A 13,135-nucleotide genomic window follows, 5' to 3' on the forward strand; every position below is an offset into this window, starting at 1 on the left:
TTCTCATAATGTCTCTTTCTCTCTCTCTCTCTCTCTCCCTCTCTCTCTTCTCTCTCTCTCTCTCTCGCACGCACGCACGCACGCACGCACACACACACACACACACACACACACACACACACACACACACACACACACACACACACACACACACACACACACACACACACACTCCTTTTCCCTTTCCAGCTTCTACAAGTCCAACTATGTGCAGCGTTTCCACTACTCCAGGCCTGTGAGAAAAGAGCCTGTGGATCCTAACAATGAGTTTGCTGTGAGTGACAACCTCAGTTACTGCTGTTGGCAATTCACTTTATGTTGCTCTGTCACATTAGGTGCACGCTGCACAGATAGTTTTATGTATAAATGTATTATCTACAACCGTAGTCTATTCATTTGTAGAATGGTCTGCACTCACATGTTGCTCATATTCACATTTCTTTTGGGTTGGGGCAAGTACACAGCTGATTTCCCGGCTCGTTGTTCAGTGTGTATGTATACAGTACTTCAAGCCTCCACCTGTGAGGTCCATGATGGTTAGAGATGTCCCGATACTGTATCGGATCTGCCTTTATTTGGTCATATCGGTTCATATCGGTATCTGCAAATATGCCAGTCTACCACAGATCCGACACAGGGTTAAGGGGTTGACACTATAGTAGGTAAATAAAATGTTGGGGCATGTGGAGTTTGCTTTGGAGTTGCCCAAACTGCAAGTGCACATTTGTGTGAGGAGGCTGCTATAAACACAACACGAGATATATAGCTAGACAGCTATAAACTAGAGCTGGGACTCGCTTAAAAAAAATGATCTAATTAATCAGAGGCTTTGTAGTTAATTAATCTAGATTAATCGCATTTTAATCGCATATCAATATTCAACCTGAGAACAGCGAGAAACCTTTTTTTTTAATGTTTTTTGGTATCCCAGTGAATCAATGAATAGTGACTACAGGATACCACTCATTTTAGTTTACATTTTCACTGATCCTATTTCCTCCTCTCCTAGTCCATGTGGATTGAACGGACCACCTTCACCATTGTCTACAAACTGCCAGGGATCCTGCGCTGGTTCGAGGCGACTGACATGACACATGTAAGTCCATGTACATTTTGGTGTGCATGTATTTTATTTATGTGCTTTTTAATCCCATCCCAACTCCTGTCCTCCCTCCTTCTATCTCTGTCGCCCTATTCTGATTTCTGACATCTTTCCCTCTGTCTCTTTCCTTTTCACTTCTATCCCTCCTTCATTCTCAACATCTCTCTTTCAATCCTTCACCCCAATCTCAACCCCACCCTCCTCCTCTCTCCCACTACTCCCGCAGACCACCCTTTCTCCACTGGAGAATGCCATAGAGACCATGGAGTTCGCCAATGAGAAGATTCTGACCCTGATCAACCAGTACCAGGCTGACCCAAGTCTTCCCATCAACCCTTTGTCAATGTTACTCAATGGCATAGTGGACCCAGCTGTCATGGGTGGCTTTGCCAAGTACGAAAAGGTCAGAGCTCAAATATTACACTACTGTAACACATATTGTTGGCTGATAATCTGCTCGCCACATAGCCATATCCTTATTTGTTCACAAAGACGACTCTGAGTTAAAAGAAACAACATTGATTACCATAGCCTCCATGTTATGCCAATAATCCAATAACTGTATATACTATATAATATTAAGTCTTAGCCGTGTGAGAAAGGTAGCGGTCCAATAATTTCATGTGTAGCATCTTTCATAAGTTTCTACTCAGCATTTTTCAATATCAATATGTCTTCAGGAAAGTCTTAATTCAGAATATGGTAAAAGTAAACATTTATTTATTGTGTCATGAATTATAAGCTTAAAAATCACACTTCCGTTTTCTAGTCCTGGATCAGATCCAGCTTTTTACCCAGTGTCGATATCACACAATATATCCTTATCACCCTCGCCAGCACTGAAACTGATTTAATGTCTACAAATTCCACTGACCAAAGGCTATAAGATTGTAGAGTGGAGGTCCCTCATAATCCTAAATGTCATTACTGCTTACCCTCACACACCAATAAATTTAATAATATCCCAAGTGGGGAGATCAGTCCTGTTAAAAACTGCCTGCAGAGGCAGAAAAGTCACTTATTAATTTCCAAACTGCCAGACCAGGTGAAAAGTATTGCAGCCGCTTGTTCGGGTTGTTTTTTAATATTTTCTGTGCACCAGGCGTTCTTCACAGAGGAATACACTCATATGCACCCAGAGGACGGAGACAAACTGCTGCGTCTCAAAGACCTCATCGCATGGCAGGTACTTTACACGCATGAACACGCACGCACACACACACACACACACACACACACACACACACACACACACACACACACACGCACACACACACACACACACACACACACACACACACACACACACACACGATAATTATACATTTTGTATCTTAGATCCCATTACTGGGTGGAGGGATCCATCTCCATGGCAAGAGGGTGATGGACGACCTCCGGCCTTTCCATGAGCGCATGGAGGAATGCTTCAAACAGCTGAGAAAGAAAGTGGAGAAGGAGTACGGAGTGAGAGAACTGGTAAGGGGAGATAAAGAGAGGTTGTTTCTCTCCATAACCCTCAACAACAATTTTAATAATTAATGCAGTTGATGCAGTTGAAATGAGAAGCCTACATCTGGGAGATCAAAGTGCTCCACAAACCTCGGGAGTATAGCTTTGACAATGGAGGATTGTTACCCATATCCTCCCATTGTAGCCCAGAATCTTCATTAGGAGGACTTATAGGAGTAATCTTCGTTCCTACTCTCACCTATATGGTCATGAAGTGTGGGTCATGACCGAAAGAATAAGGTCACGAATACAAGCGGACAAAATTAGTTTTCTTCAACGGGTGGCTGGCATCTCCCTTAGAGATTGGGTGAGGAGTTCCCAGCATGCCAAATGACGTCATGATAACGTTATGATGACATCCTCCAGTGACGTTCAGGACTAGGCCAGATCACAGCCCATATGGGGATGATCTTTACGTCATTTCCAGGACGTCTTCACCAGTTTAAATAATATAGCTTATTTTGGGCCAGATCTGACTAGTTATGATAGTTATTAAGCTGATCTGGCCTCGATCAGACTCTCTCTGATTCATCCATGGACGTCCATCTTAGTGGGTAAAATTAATTTTGGTTGAAATCAGGTGATATTCTGGGCCAGATGTGACTAGTCTTGGTTTGACTTGATCTGGCCCCAATCGAGACGTCACAGACTAAGGCACAGTTGGAGGGAACACATCGACTCACTGGCCTTGGAACGTCTCGGGATCCCCCAGGAGGAAGTCACTAATGTTGCTCTGGAGAGGGAAGTTTGGAGCTCTCTGGTGGAGCTGTTGCCCCCGCGACCCGACTACGGATAAGCGGTTGAAGAAGGATGGATGGATTGACTTAAAGGAGTATTTCACTTTAAAACACTTCTGGGGTCATTACTCAGGCTTTTGTGTGCAACCCCAGAAAGTTGCTTGGTATTTGGGTATTATATTTAGGTATTTGATATTAATGTGATCAAACATATCCCCGTCCTACTGTAACCCAATCAACTGACCATTTCCCTGCTTCTGTTGACTGATATTGTCCTTCTAATGAACGGGGAGGCCTCATGTTCTGTACTCTGTAAGCCTTGCCGAGCCATGAGGCCCATAGGGCAGGAGCCTATCTCCTGTTTCTGTAGCATGAGGATGTACCAGTACACCCCCTGGACATAACGCTAGTATGTCGCAGTCCAACCCTTGATACTGAGTGCCAAGCAGGGATGACTCTTACACAGAGATCTGTGTTTGTTTTTTATCTCCCTTCCTCATTTTGTCCCCGTCACTTTTCCTTCTAGCCGGACATGGATCAGAGGAAGTCCACTCGTCCTCACTCCATGATGCGCTCCATGCGTCAATCCATCATCTCCATCTCCTCCCTCCAGGGGTCTGAATGTGGGACCCCAACCAGAGTTAACGCAGACAGGTAACACACAGAGTCTGTACCAGGTCTACAACCTGTTCTTTGTTAGTGCTTTAAATACATGTGCCCAACCAAACCCTCTCCCCATTTTCAATCCACGTTTTCTCTCCTTCTCATTTCAGAGACTTCCCCCAAGACACCCTGGCCCCACGGACTGACACGCTGCCACGCTCCAGTGGCAGCCTGAGCAGTGTGGTGGAACAGGGGGTAGTGATGGTGGGTGACAGCGAGGTCAAGCTGAGGAAGAGCAAGAAGAAGAGGAAGAGGAGCAGCATGATCTTCATCACAGAGGAGAAAGAGAGGAACAATACTTTGGACAACAAACGGGTGAGTAAAAACAGGCAGAGCAGGAGTATGAGGAAAAAGGGCAAGAGGGTGAGAAACAAAAAGAAAGAAGAGTGAGACATGAGCATGTATGTTGAGAGGTGACAAGAGACAGCAAATTGACCAGACACATTTCGCTGTTTCATCGTACGACGCAAGAGAAAAATGGTGGAGGTAAAAGTTATAGCCTGATGGAATGTGCAAGCTAGCACTGTCATAAGTCTTCTCTATAATCGTGAAATTAAATTAAGATGCTACAGACAGATAGCCTGGCTAATAAGCCAGACGCTTATTAGTCTGGCTTATTAGCCAGGCTAACAGACAGACACAACCACTTAAATCTGCTGATGGTATTTTACCTCCAATGTGAATTGTTCAGCGTAAACAGAACTAACATTCTCTCTCTTTCACTGACTGGACTTGCCATGAGGTCCTATTGTCATTGACGTTTGTCAGTGTACATTGTGAAGCTCTATGTTTGCAGTTGGTATACTGTATGCACCAGAGTCACCAACAGAGAGTACTGTCCATGTACTGTATGATATTCTGTTCCGGTTGCAGACGATCCAGCCCAGTGAGTGTGTTTGTATTTCTGTGCCCTCTGTCTCCCTCTAGCTGTCTAAGAAACAGGAGTTCCGCAGTGACACCAACCTGTCTGAGCCCAACGATTTGCCATCTCTGACAAACTCCAGATCCTTGCCTGCCATCACAGGTATGTGTAGATGGATATGCACGCACGCACGCACACACACACACACACACACACACACACACACACACACACACACACACACACACACACACACACACACACACACATGCATACAACTATAAAACAACCTCTCTCCACAGGTTTGTCCCTCTCAGTACTGCCTGGTGCAGAGGAGGTAGACACGGCCAGATCCAGAAGGGACAGTAAAAGCCGGTCTATGTGTGCGACCTCTGACCGCACTCCAGACCGCCGCTCGAAGGGAGTCATCAACCTTTTTTTCAAGTCTAAGGTACAGGAAGGATCAAATATATATTCCTATATATAGTCCTATATATAGTATATGAAACGTCCAGCCATGGTGTATCGTACACAGGTACATAGCAGGTAGGGTAACAAATACATTTACTGTAAAGGTCCCTGCACACTGCTGCGTTTTTCTGATTTTTAGCAGCGTTTTTCCGCCTTTTTCCCGAAAAATGCGTCCAGTCTGCAAGTACCTTTAGTGTCTATTTTATGTGCCTTGGACGCATAATATTATGATAATTATGGCATTAGTCAATGCTTCTTTATGATATTAACAGTGTGTATGTGTTGTGTGTACGCGTGGTTGCATCTGTTTGTGTGTGTTCAACAGAGCTCCAAACCAGAAGATAAGCATGGTGATACAGCCAGAGATAGTCGTTTCTGATACACACCTGTGCCAGTGATTCTTCTTAATGTCTTCAGTGACTTGTTATGGTTTTCAAATATATTATTATATACAGTAAGCATAGTATTGTGACACGTGCACGCATGCAGGCCTCCCCCACCCCTCTCAGGGGGTGTCAGGATTACTTTTGCTTTAACACTGTACCATTGAACCATTGATTAATTTTTTTCAATAAAACCTACTTTTGTTGACTGACCTTTTTTTTCATTAATACAAATACAGTAAAGCAGCTAAAAACCATGTAAAGCTAAATACCATCTAAAGGGCTTTCAAATCAATTCAGCTTCTACAAGACTGAACAAACACAAGCCATCCCTTTGACACGGTTGATTAAAACGGATCCTGTTAAACCGTTTTCTCCATTTGTTTGATTGATAGAATCTAATGGGAAAATTAATTGCATACAGTACAATTCCCCTTCCTTAAAAACCACTTTCAACACTAACATCCCATTAATTCAATAAACAGCAAACAGCTGCTGAAGTCAAATTGTATCATGTGCAACAGACAGTGGAGTGCAAACTACATTTTACTCATCTAGCAAATTTACTTGGAATTGTTTCTCTGTATTTGGATGGCAGGTTCTTTGCGCTGTACTCCAGAGGTCATTGATCCATTATATATCCCTTTTGTTTTCCTGTGAGAAATGTAGTTTGTAATGAGTTTTGAGTTTATGAAGGAATGATGTTGTCCTGAGGTTTTGGAATAATTTGTGCACAGGGCAAGTCTCGACAAAGTACAATCCTATCGAAGTATTGAGTTAACACACTGAGAGTTTAAAATGGCAGTGGCATGTGTTTTAAGTAAGTAGTCACATATGAAATGATTAAAATTGAGATGAGTGTGTGGCAATTTAAATGAGTGGCCCAGTCATGTTGGAGAAAAGCTATACCATTGTCAGGAAATTCAAGAGGGACCCAAAATGCAGGACTCAAAACATGGACACCAAACTCAGGAGGACACAGAGTAAACTATAATCATTATTATTTTTTATTTTGCCTCAACCCTGTAAGACCCAGCGTTGCTTTTCGGTAACATTTTAATTTTAATTAACCCATTCTGTACGGGAATCCCTTTTGGTGTTTTAACTATTGAAAAATAGCAGATCTACAAGCTCATAGCGCGCTACGAGCTTGTAGGTCTGCTATTTTTTTTTTATCGTGAAAATGTGGCACAAATCTTTGAATATACATATTCTTTCAGAAAACTTTTTTGTTTTCGACATCAGGCCTAAATGGGTTAATTACTTTTTTTAAAACTGTTATTTTTTCACCTAAACGTCATCATTGATGTTCATTGCAATGCCATTGCATGCCATATACAGTAACCATTAGCTGCTTTCTCTCTGGAGCCAATTGAGGAGTAGTCATAAAAGGTCATTGGCGCAGTAGTAGTCAGTCTCCACTGTGAATCCTCCCTGACCCCAGCATGTGATCATGGCTCATGTCAGCCAGGTAAGAGGAGTTGGGTCAGGCACTTGTCCATGACTCATGTCCACATCAGAATATAGTGCTTTAACCCTTTAACAAAACATGTTTTGTTTTAACCAAAAATATAATTATAACAGTTAATTATTATATTTTGATTCTGATATCAGGCAATACTGTATTTATTCAATGCTGCAACACATGTAACTACACTATAATTCTGTCAACTGTTTTGTGTATTGTCTAAGATGTCCACCTATTAAAATGTTACTAGTTTATTGATATTCAGACAGAAAATGTGTAATTCTAAAAAGATCACAAGAGACAGCTAGACCTAGGCTACTAGTGTTCATTCACTCCATGTTCCATATCCTACTGATACTGATTCTGCATGGGAAATAATCGCAATTTGATTTGAGAAGTATTTTTGTAAGGTTTCAGTATCCTGAAACATCCTGAAATACATTTGCCTTGACTTGACTGAAGGGGCATGTAACTGAGTTCCAATTCCACCAGGGGCCACTATTGTGTTTCAGCACATTATTCTTTAACTTAAATGGCTAACGACAATAATTTTCCAATTAGCAGTAAATTCTATGCACAGCAGACAGCACATCAGTTAATCATGTTCAGACACTTTAACTGTGTAAGTGTAACTGTGATAAATGACATCATCCGTATTATGAATTATTAACACCCACTTGAAGACTGAAGAGGCATTACTATAGTGCAGACAATGAATATTGTATACAATCTTACCTGCACAGGTAAGACACCCAAAGAATTAAGAGGCCGACGCAGCGCAACGCCCCGTCACGCACGGCCTTCTATTAAACAAGCGCTCTCCCACACGTCTTGTTTTCTGACGGCAGGTTGAAATAATACAAAATGGCGGCTCGGAATATAATTTGTGGAATATTCTGGACAGAAAGTAGCTCATAACATGTCTACGGGGGATTTTTATGAAAAACAAGCTCGGCAGATTGAAAGAGGATAATTCAAGTTTGGACTACAGCTGCAATGTTGGTGAGTTTAACGTCGTTTAAGACAAGCAGATCGCAAACGCAAATTGGATGAGTGGGGATCAGTCAATGGAGGGTAGTATTGCATTCGTATTGCAGCCATAGCCCAAACATTTAGACTGGGTTTTTTTCGATTCTGTGAATCTATACGAGAGTCTAAATGTTTGGGCTAGGTATTGCTGCAACTATTCATCATTCATCCCATTGTAAAAAAAAATCTAGAGTTGCAAATTGCGGCTAGGATGGGGCAGGTGTAGCCCCACAAGCAGAACCCAAATGGTACTAAAGTTCTGGCATTTGGTAGACTTTACCCCATTGGGTCCTATTCCACGGTCGGGTGCCACCTGGTACCGAACAGAAATAAACATAAATACGTCGGATACGTCGTTGCGGCGCCGTTTGAGGGCTTCTGTTTGTTTGAGTTATTCTGAATGTGTGAACTATAAGTACCTATAAATACCGCTGCGAATTCTCCTGTGCCGCGGAAGCCGTTAAGTATTTTTAATCTATGTTTGATTAAAAATGTCGCTTCTTCCTACCTTGTTTATTGACACCTCATTGTACCGCCTATCTGGCTAGCTAGTGGTGCTATAGCTATGACGTTAGCCGGCAAAGCCAACCGCACATCGGGAGGCGGTACAATAAACGGTAAATAAACAAGAGGAAATCAAAGCGACATTTTTAATCAAACATGGATTAAAAATACTTAACGGCTTCCGCGACACAGGAGATATTCTCAGAGGTATAGGTACTTATAGTTCGCACATTCGGAAACCATAACAGGAAAAAATGTAGTAATACCGCGCAGACAGACTAAACGAGGAGTTTGTTTATATCCGCGTTCCAACAATTGCATTAGAAAATTTTGTAATGTCGAGGAACCCTACATAAAGCGATCATCCAAATTTCATAAAAGCTTTATGGAGGGTTCCGAGAGGGGCTAGGGCAGGTGTTGAGTGTTTACTGTGTTTGTTTTTGCATTATTATTATTGCATTATTATGTTGTGCAAATAGCCATCCAAAAAGATTTGCCTGGGTTTCTTGTAATATATTGACCACATTCATTTGTATGTCTGTTGGGAAATCTTGTTCTTTGGTTGACTTTTTTATTACGTTTTGCTGGCCATTTTATCACCGGAAAGATTTGCCTCCATAGGAACCAAGGTAGGTCATTTCACTAGCCCCTCTCGGAACCCTCCATAAAGCTTTTATGAAATTTGGATGATCGCTTTATGTAGGGTTCCTCGACATTACAAAATTTTCTAATGCAATTGTTGGAACGCGGATATAAACAAACTCCTCGTTTAGTCTGTCTGCACGGTATTACTACATTTTTTCCTGTTATGGTTTCCGAATGTGCGAACTATAAGTACCTATACATACCTCTGAGAATATCTCCTGTGTCGCGGAAGCCGTTAAGTATTTTTAATCCATGTTTGATTAAAAATGTCGCTTTGATTTCCTCTTGTTTATTTACCGTTTATTGTACCGCCTCCCGATGTGCGGTTGGCTTTGCCGGCTAACGTCATAGCTATAGCACCACTAGCTAGCCAGATAGGCGGTACAATGAGGTGTCAATAAACAAGGTAGGAAGAAGCGACATTTTTAATCAAACATAGATTAAAAATACTTAACGGCTTCCGCGGCACAGGAGAATTCGCAGCGGTATTTATAGGTACTTATAGTTCACACATTCAGAATAACTCAAACAAACAGAAGCCCTCAAACGGCGCCGCAACGACGTATCCGACGTATTTATGTTTATTTCTGTTCGGTACCAGGTGGCACCCGACCGTGGAATAGGACCCAATGGGGTAAAGTCTACCAAATGCCAGAACTTTAGTACCATTTGGGTTCTGCTTGTGGGGCTAGTCATTTCACCTGCCTTGCTGATATTACGATTTGATCCAAAGAGAATGGATTCAGTTTTCCCCAGGTGTAAAGATAGTTTGTTATTACGCCAGGTGCAGAATGCAGATTCTACTGAGTTCGGAGCTGAGGGCTTTCAACCTGCAGTTTGTTCCTGTCCGAGACCAGCAGTGCTGAGTCATTTGCGAATAGGAACGAGTTGCAGTCACAAGCTGATGTCATGTCGTTTGCATATAGGAACAGTAAAGCCCCTATAGTATGATTCCTTGTGGAACGCCACAGCTCACTGGGAGGGGAGGGTGGACAGTACTGTTCCTTTCACCGCCACCATCTTTTCGCTCCCCTCCAGGTAGGATCCAGCTCACTGTTGTGCTATAAAAACCATGATTTGCTTTTATTGTTAAGCAGTATGAGTATGGTGTCAAAATGACCATGCCGCAGTATTTGCCAGCATCCACCTCGTGTTTGATGTGGTCACTCAGAATAGAGGAGCCTATGTGTCAGTGGGATGTTCTGAAGCTGGATTTAAATTTCTTACATAATATTTTGTGTGGAAAGATACTTTTCAACCTGTTCATATTAATAGACACATTTTTCCATCACTTTCGAGATAGAGCTAAGAATAAAAATAGGTTTGCCGACTTGTCTTGAGAAGTCGGCAAAAAGGGTAAATCCGCCGAGTGTTCTTGTTACCATAGTTGCCAGGGTCTAATTTGCTCCCTTTCTTGTGCAGGGGGGTTACTTTGGCCAGTTTGAAATCTTGGGGGACCTGTCGCTGTCCCTGTTTGATGGAGAGGTTTATTATGTGGGTGATGATAGAGAGCTGGAGTTATAGAGATATTGTCGTGGCCTTGTGGGGTTGAACGGCAATCCGTTTTTTAAGTACCTCCTCACTTAATTGATTTCCCGAATGAACCCCCACATCCTCAGCCTATAGCCTAAGATTTAGACTCTCGTAGACGTATTTATCGACGTCAGAATCCATACATACTTCTACGAGAGTCTAAATCTTAGGCTATCTTTAGCCCATGCTCCCTTCCTGGGAAAATATCTCCTAACTGTCTCCGTGTAACAGTGGTGCCACTGAGCAGGAGTCACCAGAGACATTAAGACATTGACGTGTAAACCGCACAAAATAAACATGTCGTGTTTTGCAAATTAAATATGAGTAATGAGTTTGTTATGGCTCTTGTACTTTATGGTTTTAATTAGTAAGTAACTGGAATGAGCTGGTTGCATGGTAACATTAAACAGCAGGTTGTGTGAGATTACTCTCTCTGCAAACCCATGTTTATTAGTTTGTGAATAGCCTACATCAAATATGTGATTATAATCCATCTGTAATGGATAAAGCCTTGGCCTGGAAGAGAGGTCATCACCAACCTTCTTAAAGTGTTTCGACCCTTAACAGCAGTGATCAGCAGTCATTGGTCAGCAGTGATTGGCCAAATCACTGCCAGGCTTCCCGTTCCAGCTATTGTCCTTGTTTCTCTTATGCCAGAGCCAACAAGAGGCTCTCTCTGCCTTGTTGTTGTGTTTTTGGGGGATTGCAGGCACTGATAGGCCAGTCAATCTAAACCTAAAAGGGGCGTGACCCAAAATAAATTGCAATATTAATCATTCAAGGTTTTTTATGATTCCTCTAGCTCTGGTCCATAGCCTTCTTCTGCTTCGATTCTGACCTGCAGTAGGTCAAAAATGTAAATGTTTGCCTTTATATAGGATGTTAATGGTACCCAACGATCAAACCCTGAATTGACCATGATCCAAAATGTATATAATTCACAATTCTTAATATGTAATTTGGATGACCCTAAGGATCATAAATAAAAACCTTGAATGATTACACTATACTATGGTTTTCTTGGTCTGTGCGGTGTGCCTTGTCCACACTTGGCCTTTTGAGTCAAGGTGGTTTGTTTGAGCCTTCTCTGCATCTGTGTCACTAATCACTATGTTTAAAGCCTTGTATTCACAAAGTAAAATCAAGTTTAATGCAGCACAAACCCAAAAGTGAATCTACTAATGCATGTGCAGCAAGTGTCAAGCAATGTGATCTTGGATGAACAATAAACTTAACTTAAGCTTCCATCATTAAAACAAACCAAAGAACTGCAGCACTGTGGCTGGTAATCCAGCATGACAGTGTGTCGCGGGGTTCGAGTCCTGATCACAACCAACTTTGCCGTGTGTCTTCCCCCCCTCCCCTCTCTCTCCCCATTTCCTGTCAAGCCACAGTGGATAATTGCGAACGCAGTGAGCACTTACTATGAGACCTAGCAGATCATGTCTGTCTGTGCGTGCGTGCGTGTGTCCCCCCTTTGTGCCCATATATGGAGCTGAGTGATTTGTTTGTGATTGATGCAACACACTCCATATTTGGACATATAGCTGCTTTGGGGACTCCTTATATGGTTATGGCTGAGTCATGGTGACATGAGACTTAAAAAAATAATAACTTAAAAATAAATCTTAAAAGAACCCAAATATGTACGAGCTGCGTTCGCTTCCCGCGTTTGCGCGTCTTACTGGTGGATATCTATCAATAACGGTTAATAATAATAAATAGCCTATTCAGACACTTCCACTGCTGGAAAAGGAGAGCTGTAGTTTACCTTGTGGACATTGTTATTATAGCCCAGTGAAACAGTTTTCCGCCCTGAGAATTGTAACTTAATGTTTGTCCATTAACTCTCGTATTTAGTGTCACTGTCACACCTGACACACAAGTGTCACACTTTGCTCTCAATGTACAACGAACCAGTTTATCACATTTCCTGAACTGCTGTTCATATTTATTTTGTCACATTCCAGGGGGTTTCTAGGAAATGTAATTCCCATAGTAACTGGTAGAGGGCAGTGGTGGACTGTGCAAGAGGTGGCACTTCACTTTGTTTTGGGGTGAAGGGAGCTGGCAGCATTTTAGAATGCCTACCCATATATTGTTGAGTGTGTTTCAATAAATCAAGAGGTGACATGCTGGGCATATTGGCCAGCTACCCGACCTCCCACTCTTCATTATATCGTCTTATCTCTCTCAATCTATTTTTGGCATTTCTGACCAATGTGACCA

General features: G+C 42.2%; 1 protein-coding gene across 2 annotated transcripts in view; it reads left to right on the forward strand.

Moving 5' to 3' along the window:
- The window catches only part of dock2 (dedicator of cytokinesis 2), a 149,181-nt gene extending 143,241 nt beyond the window's left edge, over positions 1 to 5,940 (forward strand). For both annotated transcript variants that reach the window (XM_080774161.1, XM_080774160.1), the window contains exons 42-51: positions 190 to 274; positions 1,010 to 1,096; positions 1,329 to 1,505; positions 2,205 to 2,288; positions 2,441 to 2,578; positions 3,875 to 4,002; positions 4,122 to 4,326; positions 4,939 to 5,035; positions 5,176 to 5,324; positions 5,670 to 5,940. In XM_080774161.1, coding sequence (XP_080630287.1) covers positions 190 to 274; positions 1,010 to 1,096; positions 1,329 to 1,505; positions 2,205 to 2,288; positions 2,441 to 2,578; positions 3,875 to 4,002; positions 4,122 to 4,326; positions 4,939 to 5,035; positions 5,176 to 5,324; positions 5,670 to 5,723 — 1,204 coding nt within the window. In that variant the 3' untranslated portion in view covers positions 5,724 to 5,940. The remainder of the gene's footprint in view (positions 1 to 189; positions 275 to 1,009; positions 1,097 to 1,328; positions 1,506 to 2,204; positions 2,289 to 2,440; positions 2,579 to 3,874; positions 4,003 to 4,121; positions 4,327 to 4,938; positions 5,036 to 5,175; positions 5,325 to 5,669) is intronic.
- Positions 5,941 to 13,135: the final 7,195 nt, after the last annotated feature.

The sequence above is a fragment of the Protomyctophum bolini genome (genome assembly GCF_963924005.1).
Source record: "Protomyctophum bolini genome assembly, chromosome: 10".
NCBI lineage: Eukaryota > Metazoa > Chordata > Actinopteri > Myctophiformes > Myctophidae > Protomyctophum > Protomyctophum bolini.